The sequence below is a fragment of the Rhopalosiphum maidis genome, chromosome 1 (genome assembly GCF_003676215.2).
Source record: "Rhopalosiphum maidis isolate BTI-1 chromosome 1, ASM367621v3, whole genome shotgun sequence".
Classification (NCBI taxonomy): Eukaryota; Metazoa; Arthropoda; class Insecta; order Hemiptera; family Aphididae; genus Rhopalosiphum; species Rhopalosiphum maidis.
Genome location: NC_040877.1, coordinates 68,286,708 through 68,307,382, shown reverse-complemented (window position 1 = coordinate 68,307,382; position 20,675 = coordinate 68,286,708). Strand labels below are relative to the sequence as shown.

The 20,675-nt window shown below is 26.6% G+C and overlaps 1 protein-coding gene across 1 annotated transcript in view; it reads right to left on the bottom strand.

The window, feature by feature from the left end:
- Positions 1 to 238: 238 nt before the first annotated feature.
- LOC113550451 overlaps positions 239 to 20,675 on the bottom strand; it is a 38,675-nt gene continuing 18,238 nt past the window's right edge. Inside the window, 28 exon segments of the mRNA XM_026952280.1 lie at positions 239 to 2,224; positions 3,080 to 3,111; positions 7,281 to 7,617; positions 8,026 to 8,148; positions 8,594 to 8,698; positions 9,114 to 9,357; positions 9,420 to 9,582; positions 9,639 to 9,792; positions 9,934 to 10,094; positions 10,239 to 10,415; positions 10,846 to 10,854; positions 11,138 to 11,272; positions 12,514 to 12,763; positions 13,438 to 13,649; positions 14,313 to 14,396; positions 14,481 to 14,661; positions 16,834 to 16,936; positions 17,013 to 17,139; positions 17,204 to 17,414; positions 17,474 to 17,517; positions 17,520 to 17,576; positions 18,322 to 18,426; positions 18,640 to 18,798; positions 18,895 to 18,987; positions 19,164 to 19,332; positions 19,408 to 19,566; positions 19,677 to 19,751; positions 19,836 to 19,925. Of these exon segments, the coding sequence (XP_026808081.1) occupies positions 1,817 to 2,224; positions 3,080 to 3,111; positions 7,281 to 7,617; positions 8,026 to 8,148; positions 8,594 to 8,698; positions 9,114 to 9,357; positions 9,420 to 9,582; positions 9,639 to 9,792; positions 9,934 to 10,094; positions 10,239 to 10,415; positions 10,846 to 10,854; positions 11,138 to 11,272; positions 12,514 to 12,763; positions 13,438 to 13,649; positions 14,313 to 14,396; positions 14,481 to 14,661; positions 16,834 to 16,936; positions 17,013 to 17,139; positions 17,204 to 17,414; positions 17,474 to 17,517; positions 17,520 to 17,576; positions 18,322 to 18,426; positions 18,640 to 18,798; positions 18,895 to 18,987; positions 19,164 to 19,332; positions 19,408 to 19,566; positions 19,677 to 19,751; positions 19,836 to 19,925 (4,167 nt within the window). The 3' untranslated portion in view covers positions 239 to 1,816.

The following is a 20,675-nucleotide window of genomic DNA, read 5'->3' as shown; positions in this document are numbered from 1 at the left end:
TTTAATTTATGAACAGCATTCAATAATTTATTTGAAGTACCTTAAAATTACATTACATATTATGATGAAATGAGTATATTTTAGATATAATCCATTATATAGCTTAAAAATAATCATTGTAGAATATAATTTTAGACAATTTGAATGTTATATTAAAATGATAGTAAACGATAACGCAATCAATGTTCATAAAATATTTTTTTCTAATAAAAATCTAAAAGTGAGAATTATTATTTACACCAATACACATTTTATAAAGAATGTATCTAATAATTATAATAATTATATTATTACATTTTGTATGTATATACATATTACCAGATGTGAATGTGCATACATATTATATATATGGGGATGACAAGAAACGTTTGTAAAGAATTTTTCATTTGTTTTTAAATTATTCCTATCTATAACTTTTTATGTCATCCGATGTACTTTAATAAAGCTATAATATATAGGACTTAATAAGACTTAACTAATACATCCTTCAGTATACAACTAACATAATCCATTACATAATATTATATGACAAAAACACGAATAGCAACCGACATATGTAATAGAAAAGAAGTACGTATATGGTATATAAATAGTTGGCAGTTGCGAAATGGAATCAGTGTTATTATATGTATATTATAATCGAGGCACCGAAAACTATATAATTATAGTATTATTAGTATTATTATTATTATTATTATTATTATAATTTTCAGCACGCACGGAGCAATAAAACTCTAGTTTGTAACACGTGAAAATTTGGTTAACCCAGAAAATATATATTTACATTCTGCAATGTAGTCGTATAGATAATATAAATACGATTGGTTTTGGGTTGGAAATTTTTAAGAAATTAGTTTAATTAAAAAGATTAGTGCGCACATGAATTTGATCTATGTGATCGTCTCTTATGGTCGAGTGCAAATGTTGCAGCGTATGAATGTACAAGTCGTTTCCGGGCCTTAAGGCAAGATAAAACGAGTCACAAATACTGTTTCAACTGGAAAATTGAACTTGAATACCGCCATTGTATATATTTACTATGTATTATATCGAAATCGTGTAATTTGTAATTTAAAAAAATTCTTACTTCAAGTATAGTGCAGGCGGTTGTAAGTAAACAACTAATAATATCACAGCCTTTGACTTTTCTCACGTACAGCTTATAACAAACCTATCGTTTAATATTCGTAACCATATAATGTAATACTATTATGTATGCGTATATAGATTACACAATATAAATTTATATATAATATACACCTATTATATATTAACAATTAATAATAATAATGACGTGTATATGTATGTTATACGATGTATACCAATCGAAATGATAAAATTATTACATTACTGTTTTATATTATTAGATTATATGATACAAAAAAAATTTGACTAAATGTACGTGTTATAAGTCAGATTAGAAAATAAAAGTAATAATAATATATTTATCCTAAATGGAAGTCAAAAAGAGGATAATCCATATCATCATTATCTATAAAAAAACATATTTACCGTTGACTATTAACATGAATCCAAAAAGGGCTTTAACGATTAATACATAAACAATTTGCATATGATTTATTCATCACCGATTACAGTTATTAGTAGAAAGAGCGTTTTTTAGCATTTTTGTTATTTATTTATCTTTTTGTTCAATTAACTATAAACATATAGGTTTTGCTATGTCTTTTAAATAAATAGAAATATTTACCGATATCAAGAAACGTAAATATAGACATTAAATTATACATTAAAAATATAAACGGATCACAGTGACATCGGCAGTGAACACTACGTTAATAGTCATCGGTAAACATCATTTTCCCAGCCCAAATTTCATGAAAATCAATTCTTTGCCCTTTGACAGAATGTTATCCACACCATGATCGGGCTGCTGTTGTGACTGCTGCTGCTGTTGCTGCTGATTTTGTTGGTTTTGTTGATTCATAGTAGTGTTGTTGACAGGATTGTGATGGGTCAGATCGTTCAGCTTTTGCATGAAACTCGATGTTCCACCTCCAGTATGCCCTTGGTTATGGATTTGTTGACCATCTTGTGGCCTATTACCAAGTCCGAAGTCTGGAACAACATGTGCTAGGCCCTTGAATAGTTTTCCCGACGTGCTCTGAACACCACCACTACCCGCTGACTGACCACCGCTTCCGTCTCTACCATCTCTCCTCTCGTACGGATCTCCTCTCTCCCTCGCATCCACCGCTGACATCTAAAATCCCGACACGGTTTTTTAAGTACCAAATAGTCAAACAAAATTACCCTAAAACGCAACCAACACACATAGGATTCTCAAAGTCTTGGATATACCTACCGTTAGTGTGAATAAATTCAGCTGCCTGTTGTAAATACATTTCGAGAGAACGTTGAAAATAAAAATCAATAACTAGGTTTAATTAATAATAATATTTTATGATTATCAATTAAAATTTAGTGTTGAGATTAGTAAATTCTAATTTAATTAAAAATTAAACAAAATAATGTTGTATATCTTATGTTCAATTGTTTAATAAAATATAACTTATTTCCATACGCCCAAACAGACGCAAGTTGCCACACATTCATTAACATATAAACCGTAGTCAGAGAAATAAAGTTACTTTGTTGGTATTATGATGAATTTCAAACTAAAATTATGTTTTAATAAGAGTTGACACTGTAAATTATCTTGCAAAACAATGAGAAAAAATTTATTTAGATACCTATTTAGTTTTTGAAAGATAAAAATAATATAAATTGGATAAATCTAAAATACAGAATAAATATACACTAGTAAAAAATATATTTTATTATAAAATCCTATGTGAGTATTACTATATTATTAATATACCTGTAATTATCGAATTTTAATGATTTAAACTTAAATATTGTGTACATTATTCCATTATGTTTATAATGTGACGGGTGCACCGGCAGCTAGACGTAGCACACAGAATATGTTATGTTTTGTGTGTGTTAATATTGTAGAGGTTGTTGTTGTCTGGTCGATAAAGAGTGTGAGTGTATTTGTTGTATAAATATATGTATTGAAGAAGACACAGATCATTAATAGCTCACACGCACTCACCTGGTGATAATCATACTGCGGAAGGCAGGCATCTATAGCGAACAGAACAAAGATAGAAAAACAAAAAGATAGAAAAACATACAGAAAACATATAATTTTGTATGGTTTGGTTTTTTTGACCATGACAAAAAAACTAAGACACAGAACATGCAATATCTGAGTTTTATAATGAGTAATGGATGAATTCACAAAAATAAAATTATCAAAAATAAAAACGTAACTGTAGATTTTTTTTTTTTTTAATTTCGTTTTTATTTTAGATGTGATGTGTGCGGTGGAAAACCATTTTCATGCTTGGAACACATTGAAGGTGGGTCATATCGTTGAGAAAAATTTACAAATTCATTCAGTTTGAACAAACAAATTCAGCATATTTTATTAGAATAATAATTTATAGCTGATGAATAAATTTGAATTAATCAAGAACCATAAAAAAATAAAGAAAAAAAATCATAAAACATTTAAAGCACACATAGAGATCAATGTTATAACATGCATTTTTTATTTATTTTTTAAATAATTAAACAAAATATGTAGGTGGAGCTATACATTTTTTTCTTTAACTTATATTTAAGTTTAAAATTAATGTTATAATCAGTTTTCATATTCCTAATTAAAGTTTTTAATTAAAACAATATATTTTATTACCAAAGCGAGCAAAAAAAACATTTTAGTTATTTTAACTCTATAAATTACATACTTACGGCCAGAAAATAATATTTTAATTTTTATAACCGACTGTATACTAGTTGCGGTCATGGATGATTTTTGAGATAAGCACATATAACAGTTGCGGTTGCTGCAATTGTAGGTAATGTCTAAGTTGCGGTCACAGTAAAGACTGAGCTTTTACACTGATAATAAAATGAGTTAAAAATTTAGAATTTAAATTATATATTAGTAGTATAATATTATAATGAGTGCCTAACAAATGTAATTTGAAATTTGAGCTGAATAAGTAATCTAATCTGGAAATTTTGTTGGTATGTACAAGTTCCATGCTTTTATATTAGAGTTGACTTTAGAGCTATTAAATGCCATTTGATGTAAGTTTATACTATATAATATACTGTACAGTAATCTTAAATGATTATTAACCGTCACCGTAGTTTGTTAACTGAAGTCGATCACTGTTGTTTTTGAAATATAAAAATACTATACATTTTAGAAATATTTATATATTGTTGTGCTTTTATCCCACAATTGAGTTATTAAAGCGCAAACAGTGACCGCAATTAGTAGGTAACCTTTTAATTGGTTGACCGCAACTAGTACGTAATTTTTGATTTTGATCGCAATTAGTAAACACCGATTTAAATAGCTTCTAAGTTACTTTTTTAAATATTTATTGATTAAACTAACACTCTTTAAAAACATATCTGACCTAAAAATATGATTTTTAAATGTATAAAATCAATCCATTAATTAATTTTCCATGTCTATTCTACAATTCCATGAATAAAATTAATGATTATTATTGCTGGTACAACATATGGAATAAAAATGTAATTACACTTATTTATAGTTTATAGCTCCACTTACTCTTTTTTAATTTCTCTGTTAGGTTATTAATTAAAAATTATTTAATAACTTTCTCATATGTTTTATTTTAGATTCTGAGCGGAGAAATGAATATGTATATCCATCATTTCGGTTTTACAATGATGTACGTATTTTATTTTTTTATACCTGATATTATGCTACATCTAGAAGCAGTAAAATAGGTATAGTATTGACTTATAAGTTAATAACAATAATATATAATAATAAAAATAAAATATTTTAATTATCTAATATTATTATATGGTATAATATGTGATGTTTACGGCGAAAATTATTTCAATCTACCATAATAAATAGTAACAGTAAATAAAAATAAACTCTAAAATATCATTAGAGATATACTGTATCATTGTCTCCACTCAGATTAATTTTTCAAATGCAATGATTTATCATTGAATTCAAATTTGACACATTTATTACAGTGACCTACTCAATGGAGTAAAGTAAAATTCGAAATCAAATTTACAGCATTAAAAATTTTTTGGGGTGATTTGTTATTTTTTTAGAGTGGAAAATTGATTTTAATTACTACAAACGTAATATTGTGTTGACGTTATAAACTCAAACATAATTATTTGTAGGGAGCTACACAATTTAAGCAGAAAATGGCCAATAATAAGTTATATCGATCAATCAGGTACGTCAACAAATTATGAAAACTAATGTGATAAAAAATAATTTTTGAACCTTTAAATGCATAACATGGCTCTTGTAATAATTGAGTAAAATTCATAAAATGGCATACAAGGTTGATTTGTTGAAGAGAAAAAAAACTTGTACAAAACAAAATGTATTAAAATTCATTTTCGCTATGATGGAAATTAATTTACAAAATCGTTGCATAACATATAACGAAGAAGCTTGAATCTTATAATAAATTAGTTATGCTTAAACAACTTAAGTATTTATAAAAGAAAAATAGTAAGATATTAATATTGAATGTAACGTAAGGAATATAGTAGATATTAATTTTTTGAAATTCATTATTATCGATTTCTCATATTCTCTCCTACAATTTTCACAGAATAAAAACTAATGATAATTGAAGGAGTGTGGGTTTGAGATTAATTTAAAAAAAAATCTGTTAAAACCTAAATATTTAACATTCTTTATTTTTTCTTCGATTGCAGTACCAACACGTTCGTGCTACCGTGCGACGCGATCGCTTAGCAACATTCAAATTTACATGTTTCATATTTACATTTAACAATTACTGCAAACACGAAATTAGTTACATAGTAATATATTTTATATTATATATTATATATTTTAATATTTTGAAACATTTTTTTAAAAGAAACAATCATTATCTTAGCCAATTTAGGTGTTTTAAAAAATAAAGATCTAGTCTCAACTTTGGAGTCAATGAAAACTATATTTCGAGAAAAATATTATTTAAAAAAAAATAATCAAACTTAGTATTTTTGTATTTTTTTTTTTAGTAACAATTCCAATTTTAATTTATGTAATTTAATTCAAAAAAAATAATTTCTATGCAGAAGCATTAAATATATAAATAGCTGTTTATTACTTAGGTTAAAATGTTAAATTAAAACTTTTAATTAATAGTGAATATTCACTACTCGATTATACACAGGATACTCTTTGACATTTATGTCTTATCTTTTTTTTTTAAACTTTAATGCTTTTTAATAAACAAAAAACTTATGCGCATATTCAATAACTATATATCAACCTTTTTTGAAAAGTATTCAGCTTTTAAATATGAAATTAAAATTATTTGTAGTCATAAAATAAATTTAAAAATCATTATTAAGTATAAATGTATAATAATTATTTTTAAAAATGTTGTTTTACAATTACTTCAAACTCATAAAAAAAATATTTATTCTATAACCATAAACATTCCCCAAGATAATGAGTGCATCATTTAAAAAAAAAATCACTAGTTCATGTATTGAGTAATATGAATATTATAAGTACACTTTATTATGGTATTTATATGTGTTGCAGAGAATAATGGGTTATGGGTATGCACATTAAACATAAATATATTATATTACCAATAACACAACATAATCTTGTCAAGTTTTCAATAAAAAACAAAACAATAATTTCAAAAGCCATTGCAATAGGGTAACAAATAAATTCAGTGACAAAAACCGGGCCAGAAAATAACAACATAACAAAACAAAAACAAGCTGCTGAAGTAATCAGGCAAAAACAAATAAAACATATTTATATATTTCCACTATTTCGACTCATTGTGTAGGTGTATATGCATGTTTTTCCTAAAGATCTCGCGTGTCTAAATATTCACCATAATGAATTAAAATATTTTATATATGTATTTTTTTTATTTTTATATTTAACGCGCTTTTTTAATTTTACAACGATAACGGATAACCCACCATCACGGTACTTTCATTTACAATTTTATTCAGTACATTGTTACATTATAAGAGTTGAGTGCGGCAAGACGATTATAGTTTCCTTTGTTGATCATCGTCTAACTATGTCAATTGCCGCACACCCGAAAAATGTAATAAGTGTGTGATGGACATTAAATGTAAACAGCTGCTTCAAGGTTAAAATTTAACCATAAAGAATATCTGTGAAATAATTATGTATGGACTATGATTAAAGGGCAGAGGATAACTTTTTCGGAGATGCGTACCTTTACGTTTAATTGGCTGATCTATGCCTCGAGGCGGGGGTGGTGGACCACGAGCGCCCGGGCCGTGTCCTCTCATATCCTGTTGCTGTTGCTGGTGCTGCTGCTGTTGTTGTTGTTGTTGCTGTTGCTGCTGTTGGTGATGCTGTGTCTGCCTTTGACCTTTGGGTTGTAGTGGCCCTACACTCTCCCCATCAGCATACTCTGTGCCTACCTCCACCAAGAAATTTGAAGGTACTAGACCCCGGACTCCGTTGCACTCACCTCTGTAAAAACCATCATCGTCCATTTCCCCATATATGAAAATGGTCTGACCCATTTTGAAATGTAATTCTACTTGCTGAAACAAAACGAAAAATAAAATGTTGTATCTGATATCTCTATGTCTACCTGATAAATATTTATGATTTATGAGTAATCTATATTATATTTGCATATTAAATTTTTTTAACTAAAAACAGAATAAAACTGTTTGTATATTATTTTCAACTTAACATCGTGTTAAATTAATAGCATTAATAAGATGGCTAGATTGATGTAAAATATTATACATTATACCTACCTAATGTTTATATATATATATATCTCAACTATGATACATAAAACAGTTTCAATTAATACGTAATACATATTATATAAATACCACAGTATTTTCATAACCAACTTATAATTACAATAATATATCAATATAATTATATCACATTAAAAATATTAGCTACCTAATTAAAAATTAATATGATTGACTTACATCTCCATCGACATTTGGTGAATTTTCAGTCGGGTCATAATCATATAATGCCACCATTTTTTTTACAGGACCCGAATACGGATCAATCCAACGATCATCTTTTCTATTCCTAGGATCTTGATTCTTTAAAAAATTGCAAACATATTAACATTTTTGTATAATTAAACAATCAAAGTAAGTTTAGTTACTATTATCACACAGACTATTAGAGATATTTAGCATTATTAGCATGATATTGGAATTAGGTGAAATAAATTGAACGAAACTTAATGGCTTTTTGACTTCTTAAACCCAATTTGCTTTACTTGTCTTGTTTAAACCCGGGGAAAGTAATGATAATAGATGTATCATCTTACAAAAAAAAAAAAATACAAACAGAACTACTAATAATCAGAAGTGAAAAATATATTATTATACACTACTTTTTTCATTAACTTTACAAAAATAATCCATTTATCAATAATTACATTTTATTTTATACTATATCTTACAACTTATGATTTGTTAATAATATAACAAACGAATAATCGTAGATTTATTCTTCATAAATAAAATTGTATACATTTACCTTTTGCATATCTGATAATTCCATGACCATATTATGAGGAACATAACCAAATCTTCCTCTACTTTCACCCCAATAGAAACCATCCGGATCTTTATCTCCATATATCTACAATAATTAAAACATAATTATATATTTAAAGTAGTTTACTAAAATCGGAAGAAAAAATTCAAACAAATTCGTTATGTGGAATCATTCAGTCGACCACGTGAAAAGTTTGTGTTCTTATTATATAACCTACTTTTGTTGTTTATTTTTCCGGGTGGAGGCATATTTCAACCCATTTGTTCAAAAATATATTACATTTAAATCAAAATACATCAATATGACGTTATATCCAATACAGCTAGTTAATAATATAACATTCACTATTAAGTTTATTATTTAGAATTTTATATTTTAATACCGGCATTAATTATTTTTAATATAGATAATATTCTCGAGCTTATGCTAGTAATTTTTACATAAATAAATATACTTAAATACCTACATACATGTTTCATAATGTAATATAATAGCAAACCTTTATATGTTCTCCTTCTTTAAATGGTAATTCTTCATCACAAACATCTGGGTTAGGAGACATAGTAGTTGGATCATAGTCATAAATAGCCACTACCCATCTAGGTCGTTTGTCTCTTGGTGTTTTCTGATAAACAGTCTGTCTTGGATCAGAACCTCTCCCTCTGTAAGTTCTTTGGTCTCCACCACCACTAACGTGCTTTATTCTAGGTTCTATTTGTTTTTCGTTTTGATAGAACTGCTCTCTACAAATGTAACAAATAAAATAATTTCTATAGTGTATCACAATCACTAGTTCTAAAAATACCTTTCATCATAATGATGACGACCGTGATGAGGAGGTTTAGACCTAGGAGTGGGTGCTGCAGGCCTATGTGGATGAGCTGAAGGAGCACGCCTTGCTCCTCTTCCATTTTCCATGAATTCCTCTTCACTATAATTTCCCTCTCCAGCAAAATCTTTCGTAACTTCTGTCCAAATGTATTATTTGAAGGTTATCAATGATTTAATACAATTTAATACATACCTATCGATGGTATGCTTATTTGCCCAGGAAATATTTCTTTATCACTAAGATTTTCTGTTTCCGTGTCCACGATTACCTGGCCATAAGCATTCCGTTGCGGTCTCATATGATTTGGTACAGCAGATCCATATTTAATTCGTTTGTCTTCATCTTGCTAAAGTATATTTAAAAATGGTTAAATTAATATAACACCTTAAGCTTTTTAAATATAACCAAAAATAGCAAGATCGATAAAGAAATAAAATTTATTATTACTATTATTACTATTTTGTTTATTGGTACTTAAATTGTTTACTTTATGATGATGATTGTGATGATGAGGTGATTTATTTTTTGCACCGGGTATCAAAACCGGATTACTATCAGTAGACTGGTTATCCCTAGACTTAGTGCGTACGGTTACTTGTCTGGGGTTAAGACTGAGCAGTTGAGTGATATCGATTAAAGCATGATCGCCTGAAAATCATAATGTGAATCAATAAAATTGTATTATTTTTTAATAAAATAATTTCTGTAATGATTATTATATTTGATTTAGGTTTTATAGTATTTTGAATTGTAAAATCTCATGTATTATAAATATGATTCTAAAATTCTAACCAGTTGGGCTATCAATATCCGACACTTTTTTTCCATCTGCATAAACAGCATAACCTGTTATATGACCACGGTTAGAGGGGTCACTGAGTGTGGTAGTCACCGGAAGCCATGTTACCAATAAAGTTCCATCTTGTGGTCCTGATTCTACTTGTACTTCTGAAGGTGGATCCGGAAGTCCTAAAAATGACATTGTAAATTAGCATATAATAAAACATTCTCTAAAAAAAGTAACGTTAAATACAAAAAAAAAATCAAAGAAAAAAATGTTACTGAAAGGAAACAGAATGACAAAAATATTTTATACCTAATTATTATTCATAAACTATAGATCTCATAACTTTAATATTTCTGAATAGGTTGATAAATAAAAATGTAAAAAAATAAAATGTTAAGTAATAAAAGATATTGATTTTAGTTTTTTTAAATCTAAAAGTTGTAAGAAAAATACATTTTTCTTTAAAGAACTTTCATTATTATTTTTATTTATAAAAACAATGGGTATTTAAAAATATTTATTAGAATAACATTTTTTTCTTTAAATATTTGAATTTTTTCGTAATTGATAATAAATATATTCTACAAAAATATAAAATGATGTATTATCTACCTTTACAGCCTGTATGCAAACATGCAAGCACAATACAATAAAGAAAACAAGCAAAGAATTACAATTTGCATATATCATTATTTAACAATATTTATTAGATGAATGTGATGTAAAATAAAATTTTGCAGTTGAGTAAATTAACTTTATTCGGTAAAAACCGACTCAAGTTAGCTTTCAACTTCGCAAAGCCAACACATTATTTTCTCATGACAAAAGTAACAATGGGTACATAGCAGTAATTATAAATCTCATGTCCGATTGTTATATGAAACATCAATTCAAAACTGTTTACCTTTAGGCAGCGTTTTAAAATTTATGTGCGTAGAAAATTTTTCCATAGAGGTAGAAGTCCTTTTTTGATCAAACGTCGGTGCACGTAACGTCTTAGCACTAACTGTTACTCTGTATAATGTATTAGGCACCAAACCTATAAACAAAACCCATGAACTAATATACTTAAAAATGTATTTAATTTTTATATTATTATTAATACTTTGATATGATTAAGAAAATCATATTTATTTAAGTTATATTAAATTAAAGAAAATTAATCTACTAAGGACAATTATCGATTATTGATTATGTATTTTTTAGATTTATATTATTAATACAATAACACTTGAGTTTTTAGTTACTACAATATGTATAATTTTTGTATTGGACAATTTTATAAAAATTTTGAAGATATTAATAACGACATAACGATTTCATTAAACAAATAAAATAAAGATCTTTTAGTTACTACAAGATATTAATCGTAACATAAGTTTACTGCCAACATAATTAGTTCTCCAACTCAAGTTGTATCTACTGCACCCGTTATAAATCTACTTTTAAGTATTTTTTTTCAAATTTACCAACAAACAATAATATTCCTACCAATATAAGTATTCCTGTTACACAATCTATTGCTAAAAATAGTAGCTATATGATTAAGTCATGCAATAATACTCTTAAGTCTTGTTTGAATAATTGTTATCAAAATATGTGCAGCATTAAAATTTATTTGATCGTTCTTAAATATTCTGTCCCTATATTTTTTCAATAAGATCAGATTATGTTTTACTAAACAACTAATCATCAAGAAAATAAAATCCTTTCAAACACCAGTTTTCAGTGTCCCTAGTAGGAATGTATATTATTTTCTATATATACTTCCATTTATCATCATAAAGGTATATAGGTAATCATATCCCATAACCTTTGCATAATAATAACATATACGAATACATATTGAACGAATGAAAGTTATTGTCAATTAGTCATAACGGAATCTTAAGTCCTATCATGCTTTTCTTTATTGTAAATATTAATTATGATAAAATTAACTGTTTCGTGTAAAATAATTATTAACAACTGTTATCTTATTTTGGTATTACACACTATACATTATATAACACGACGGTTTATTTTTCAAGAAAAATTATTTTATAACTTTCTTTGTAAAACACAACTAACAAAGTAACGAACACATGCCGTTATGTATTTATCTACCACTATAGTATTCGATATGACTTTTAGAAATAAATTTAATTAAAATACAACTCATATTATACAATTTGTTATATGATATTCGGTCAACTATAGTCTATAGAAGCCATATAATATTATGCATATTTTATGATGATGTGTATATAGTAACTACATAATATAAAAAAAAAAAATTACCTGTAATTGTATGTTTGTAAACACCAGGTTTGACAGTTCTGAGTTCAACATTATTAACGCAAACCACATGTTGAAAATTACTGTTGCTTGGCAACCATGATATAACAGCGGACGTGGATGTTACTTGGCTAGCCTTTACGTGTGATGGTCGTAATGGCAACTCTTTTTCCTTACCAATAACCATTGTACAAGCAGCATCTCTAGATGTTCTTCTATTAGCTGTTACTGATCTTACACTGATTCTATGTGGCTGCAAACCATAAAAAATAATAATGCTTAAAATATATTTTAAGTATTGCATAAAGAAATAAACAAAAAAAATCCATACATTTTTAGTAATATTTAGTAAACAATTAAATATCTCAATAAAACAGTGCAATAATATTTTATAGATAATATTATAAATAGTTTAATATTTTGATAATGATATTAGAATAAACTATAAATAACTATAAATCTATAGTCAACTTCAAAGTTATGAAATATAATCATTAAACAAGCACCTATTCACATAAATAACAATTCTATCATAGAACATCAAAGTTGTTTCGTGACCCAAATCAACAAGTTATAATACTGTTATAGTTTTATGTACGTAACTGATAATATATGTAATATGTATGTTATTCAATTTATTTAAATTGTTGTAATCATTGTTTATACTAGATGTTATATATATTATTTAAATATTTATTTGGGTATACCTAATTTTAGAACATGACATTAGACAGTATAAACATCAAAGGTAAATAATTTTTTTGTAAGGTTACACAATTACTCAAGTCAATAATAGTATAAAATAATAATATAAAATAATATATTATACCTATAGAATTATTATGAATTATTACTATTCATTGGTTTTAAAAAATCTAAGACAATTATACTTTACACAAAATAATATACACATAATTATACTATTACCTTGTTTGAGTCAACTCCTTCAACTAAAGCTCTAGTTCTTTCTGTAGCTTTAATAGTTGTTTTCAAATTTCCATCTACGTATACATGATATGACTCTGGCAAACAACCTTCTTCAGAAGAAGGCGCGTTCCAACCAATCAGCACGCTTTTGTTCAACTGCCTTTCCAACGTCAGCTGCTTCGGTGCCGGTACTAGCAGCGAGAAGAACATGTCTAACAGTGTCGATGTCCCGGAAAAACAATTTCCCCCCCAAAACAAGACGCTATTACTCTACGCTAGCTCTACATGCACTAGTCTAGAATATTCAGCCACCACCATGTAATAATATTTTTAAATTGTAATATCACTAATATTTTTTCCTATTGACTTGTTATAATTTTTATAACAAAACATACAACTTGAAACTATTTGATAAAAATAAAATAAATTTGAATGCTTTATTATTCAATTATTCTTAAAACAATCTATTTACGGAATTCTCAAATTAACGTTTTTTTAGCTATAAGACAGGAAAGAACATGGGTATTAAAACACTTACAATTATTTAATTTGATAAGACATATTACCCACAGTCCACACATAATCTAAAAATCTATAAAGCTCTAATAATTGTAACTAATATATTCTCTAGTATTCCTCGTTTAAAACTTAAAGAAAAATTGAAATTATAACATTTCTACAAACTTAATAACATACTTATAATTTATATTTCATATACTTTCCTATTAGCAAGCAATTTATTCCTATGCCTATTGCCATATTTGGTCAAATGTCTATCTGAATTTTTATGTTAATAGGTTTTCAATAAATATAAGAATAAATAAGAAGCTGAACAACAGAAATCAATTAGAAGTAAATTATTTTTAAAATCTCACCATCGTCATCGACGTTATCGTCTTCTTGTAATTCTTCTAACATATTATTGTACTCTTGTTGAGCCAGTCTCTTCATTTGTTCATCTGTTAAGATTTTAAAAAAAATAAATAACTATTTTATTTTTAATAGTTTTTATTATATATCAATAACAATATTTTTTTTTTCACCTGGGAGCATGTATTCAATATTTTGAGGAACCGTAGTTGTCGCACTATCGTCACATTCTCTAAGTCTGACGACCATAGACTGATAGAAATCTTCAAGATCTCTACCATAAAGCTGTTGTACATAATTTGAAGGCACTAAACCACGTCTTCCATCTAAAAGCTCACCATCAAAAAACCCATCCTATATCCAAAAAATATATAAAATTATTGTTACATAAAATCTACATATTTTGTACTACACAATGTAACATTTTAACATAATCTAACGGTTAGGTCCTAACCTAACCTTCATAACGTTAGCGGTAAAAATAATGACAAGCATATATTAAATATATCCAACAAATGTATTGGTGACTCGACATTATTAATATTTTTGTTATTAATCAGGAATAACAAGACAAACAAATTACGGAAAACAGAAATAATTACGCAATAATAATATTTGATAAAATAACAGCATTTATTTTATTTTAATTAAAAAGTAAATGACCGTTGATACTTCAAAATTTCACTAAATATTTAGAATATAATTTAGTACAATTTCAAAACACTCAAGCTCTTTTTAAGATGTTAAAAGACATTTAAAATAATTTTTTTTTTTAATACGACATATATTAATATGTTTACAATTCTACATTGCATTATAGTAATTTATATTACTATTAAAATATACGGTGGTTAAGGTTAATTGTTGACAAAAACATTGCATTTGTTATATTATTAATATTTAATTATTATAGTAGTATATATTTATATCATATTATATCATTGTTATTTTTTCTTCAGTCAATACTGATACTTATGGTAAAAAGTTTCTTTAATAAATATTTTAAGAATTATAGATTAGGTTTTCAACTAATAAAAATAGTTATTTTACGTGGCAATTACTATACATATATATATTACGTTGTCGTCAAAATTTTAAATCCAATCACTCATAAAATTATATATAGGTGTTAATATTAAAAAGTATACCTAAGTATTTTTTAAAACAACATTATTTATATTTTATACCTATAATATTTTGGTGATTTTTGCGAATTTTAAAAAAATATCATTATTAAATGCTTGTTAAAAGAATTGTGGCTATGTATTTTCAATATTTCTTAATTGCTGTAAAAATCATTAATGAAAACCTTACATTAAATAATCAAGTTTTTTTACACAACAACGAAAATTTTATTGCACATAAATTGAATAAAAAACGAAAATTTAAAAAATGTTTTAATATGTTTCACAAACGGAGTCAATATATTTTGTAAATGATAAAATATATTTATAAAAAATTATTATTTAAAAAAGTAGAAAATGATAATCGCTTTGCTGTACAGTAAGCGTCGAATATATTTAGTTATTGAGGAATTAATCACTGTAATGTATGAATTAAATTTGAATTAAAAGGTAGATTATTAAATATGAAAAAATTGAATTTCAAATATCTTCTACTATTCATTTTTTTATTACAAAAAAAAAACCAAATCTTTGTAAATTAGTTTTGCGTACACAAATTCTAGTTTATCCTTAATTTTTTTCCCGGATTCTTTTAAAAATTATTTTGACTTCTCAAAGTAACAACTAAGCCCATTTTTCTACCAGAAACCACCCTCAAAGTTGAAAATCAAAGCATTATTACTGCCCCCAAAAGTAAAATCAAAGAAATAATAAATAATAATAATATTATTGTAAAATCAATTAATTTATAGTTTTTCTCAGAATCTAAAATGTTGAAATGGATTTATGTCTCTATACATTTATTCATTTTTAAATGAAAATTTAAAAAATAAAATCGATTTTGTCAAAAGCTATTTAGCGTAAAAATTCTAGTTTTTTTTTTAGTTTTTTTGTTTTACTGGTTGTTTTTTAAATTTAAATTTCTAATTGTGAGATTATGATATTTTCAAAGTACCAACTTAAACCTGTTCACTACTAGGAACTACCAAAAAACAACAATAAATCATATCGTACTGCTCAGAATCTGGTTATAATAATTAGTCATTCGTTGAATTCAAATTTGATTCAATTTATAGTATATTATATACATTACAGTAACTTGCTCAATGATGTGGTATACGGTATAGGTACACGACGCCTACTTGAAGTTTAATACTATACAGCAGAGTAAATAACTTAGTTTTTTATAAATTGTATTTTACAGAAAAAATATTCTGCTTTAGAGTATAAAACTAAAAATATAGATGCTCATTCATAAAATTAAAATTTTAATGACTGAAAATTATGTAATATAGATATTTCTAAAAACGTTAGGAACATCATAACACACGTCACATGGTTGTAAAACCAATATATTCATCACTGCTTCAAATTTTAAATATGATAGTAATATTGGACGTACCTCGTCTTTATTACCCCATACTAAAATATAATCCCCTGCGGTAATTGGAAGTTCTTCTTCAAAATTTTCATTAGGTGAACAATAGAAAGGATCATATGTATATCTACAATTAAATATTACATATTAATATTAAATAAATATACTATTTTAGCATTTATTCGATTTATTTTATTTATTACCTCGCACAATAAACATAACACTGTCCCTTTCCTGGTATATCCAACATGTCTGGCATTCGTCTTTCCCCAATACGTTTCGTTGAATCTATACTTAACCCTAATGCATCGTTAATTATGTTATTTTGATCTACAAAAAAATTCAATCGTTAGTTTTAAGTTTTATCACGGTGAAATTAAAAATAACCCCTCACAATCGATATCTTGTTGAGCGTTGATCATACTGGGAATCGCTGGCATAATCCGTCCTTTGGGTTGAATTCTTGATTGCTGTCCAGTAGCTAATAAGACAGAATCCAATGCTGGAGTCGTGGTAGTAAGCGGTCCTACGGTTGGCAACACCGATGTGCCAATGGATAAGGGTTGATATGTCTGTGTCAGATGACCAGGGGCCACGCGATAAAGCTTTATATGGTAAAATATGATGTTAAAAAAATATTTTGATTACAAAATATTATACGTACCTCTGTGTATGGGTAATTTATATGCGATGGTACCGAGGCCAAGCATAATTCGGATCTTGCATTGAACTCGAAGAAGGTGTCAATATACCAGCAGTCGGCAAACCTAAAATATGCCAAGAAGTAGATTTAAACATAAATACGACATAATACTTATGCCTTAATATATTTCCGAAAATTAGATTAAAATTACTAAAAAAAAAATATTGCACTAGCAATTAAATTGACTGAAATATAAATAGAAACAATTTGTATAGATAATTTTTATGTTAAATTTGGTATTGACCAAACTCATGCATATCAGATTATATATATGCTATTTAGTTAATAAATTGAATGCATTATCGGCTAATTTGGAAAAAATTAGTTTGCTAAATATTGAAAAAAATAATTCTAATTTTTAGCAGGAATGTATAAGCACGTGGACCACATTAGTTTTATTAATAATGTGTTTTATAGGATGCATACCTATATGCTTACATAATATAATTATAATGCACGTAATACTAATCACCGTAAATACTTAGGTTCTAACTATTAATATTTTGTGCTATAATGCTATAATATGATTATATAATCTTGTAGTCTAAATAATTGTATTGAAATAAATTAAATGTAGTAGTATATATATATATATATATATATATACAAACAAAAGCGTAAGTGCTAGTTAAAAATCTAAATATCATATTGAATATATTTTGTCAAATTACCTATAGGCTATATAAGTTATGCTTATTTGACTATTTCCTTATTGATGAATAATTAATTTTCAAATTAATTATAATAATCTAATGAACTACACTTTGCACTATAAGAAAGGCTTTTTTTTATTTCTGTCCATGACTTACTGCGTTTTTTCAAGCACGACCGAAGCGGTGCTGTGTTTGAATCCGTTTTATCACTTTTTATTTTGACTTTATGCAGCGGTGCTGTTTGCCCGGTACCCCCGGCAACTGTTTTATTTTATTTTTATTTTTTTTATATTTATATATATACGCATTCAAGGTGTTCAATATATATAGTTAAATATAAAACTGAATAATTCATATTTTGAAAAATAAATATATTATATGATTTAAGTTTTAAAAAGTTCACATATATATTAAACATCCTGTGTTTTATATTTACAATTGTATGCAATTTATGAAACTTGTTGTTAATCTTACCTATAGTAGATCTTGTCTTGTCTAGTTCAGCTAATACTCTATTGTCTTGGTCTATTTTTGCCATTATGCGATCGATTTCTGAAGGCAGAGTAGATGTTCTACCACCCGTTATACTTGATAATACTGGTCTGTTGATATTAATTGTTTCCAATACATCTCCTATGTAATGAAAATTAATTGATGTTATTGACTTTCGTATTTTATAGCGTAACTTTATTTATTTATTCAATGTAAATAAATAATATTAACTTGTACCTGCAGACTGTAATCTGTGTTGTCTCAATTGATCAGTAGAATACATGTGCTCTAATGATGCAGGTAGAGAAGAATGGTTGATAGAATTCGATCCTATGAAATAGTAATATATTAGATATACGTAAACGTTTAACGAGCTAGTTTATATAGGTCGTTGTTGTTTTTTGATTCTTAAATTATGTGTTTATTATAATATACATATAGATAAAATAATACATCACAATTCATAATATAATTATTATCGTGTATTAAGTATAAACACAACTTACTTAGTTCTACACTAGATGTAGTAGATTCAGAGGGCGAGTTTAAAGCTAAGTCTATAGACTTGTATGAAGTTCTTAGTGTAGACTTTTTGTGATGTTCTAATTCCAACTGCAATTCCTCCTGTTTTACATTTTCTAATTCCATCTTCTTTTCCAACTCTCGAATCTTAGACTAAAATCAAACACAATTATCCAATATAAATTATTTATTATTTAGGAATTCGGTTATAAAACTATTATATTTTACTTGTAATGATTCAATATGTTCACACAGTCTAGTTTTTTCTGCATAGTTGATATTCGATGGCCTGGTCTGTAATTCACGCTGCTTATCTTGAAGTTTGACAACGCATTCTTTGTAATCTTTTTCCAACGCTCTCTTTTTGTCAGTTGCATCTTGCATAAGCTATAATATCATAAAATTATAGAACTATTATAATAATAATAATATAATTATAGATTATAAAATAATATTTATTTTTTCATATTTAAATACTAAACACTATAAACACTTGCCTTAAGAATTTCATCTATTTCTTGATCGGCATCTGCCCGGGCTGATACTGAGTTCAGCCCGGAGCCCTTTTTCACCTAAGTAAAAAAAGTTAGAAATTTGTATTAGAAATTCAAAGTTTTTCTATTTCTGAATATTATCTTAAATTTAAACTTGCTCACATGTTGGAGTTGTAATACTTGTTTGTGTAGATCTGTATTTTGGATGGTTAGCTCGGTATTTTTTTCCAACACTCTGACTAGTTGATCCTCCTGTAATATAATAAAAAACACATTTAAAAAAAAATCTTATGTGCTACGTTTACATACAATAGGTAAATATCTTTTATAAGTTATTCTGATTGAACCAAGAAAATTTATTTTTTGTAATGTTATTTAATTTAATGGACTATATTAACAATTATTATCATTCCAAACGACTACAGTTAAAATCCCAGACCTCATAAATAAATAGTAGGTATACATTTTATTTCAATAATAATATTTAGGTAGGATAAATGGATAGAATACTACTGATTTCCTAATCAAAAGTTATTCCTATTAAATATATATTATACTTAAATAATATAATAAACAATAAATGAATGCAAAGGAAGAAAAACCTATGTGCACTACCTGTGGTACCGAATTATCAATCAACCATAATTTTACAAAATGCCTCTAGTACACAGATGAACTCAACAACCTCAACATCCGAACACCCTAGAGGCCAGATGCATCACTTGAACCGAACGCAGACACCACCTATCTAGTTTTAATATTTTTAAGAAAATATAAATTGTAAGATTTAATCTAAATAACATTTATTGTAATTAATATAAAAACTAATGGCCGATGTTAATTTAAGATCAATAAAAAAAAAACCAATAAATTATCACATTGAAACAAACTTTTCAGTTATCAAAAAATTAAAATGTATACCATTAAACCTAAATAATAAATTATTCTTAAGCTTATAAAAACATACAAAAATAATGAATTTTAAGTGGCTAACAAAACTAA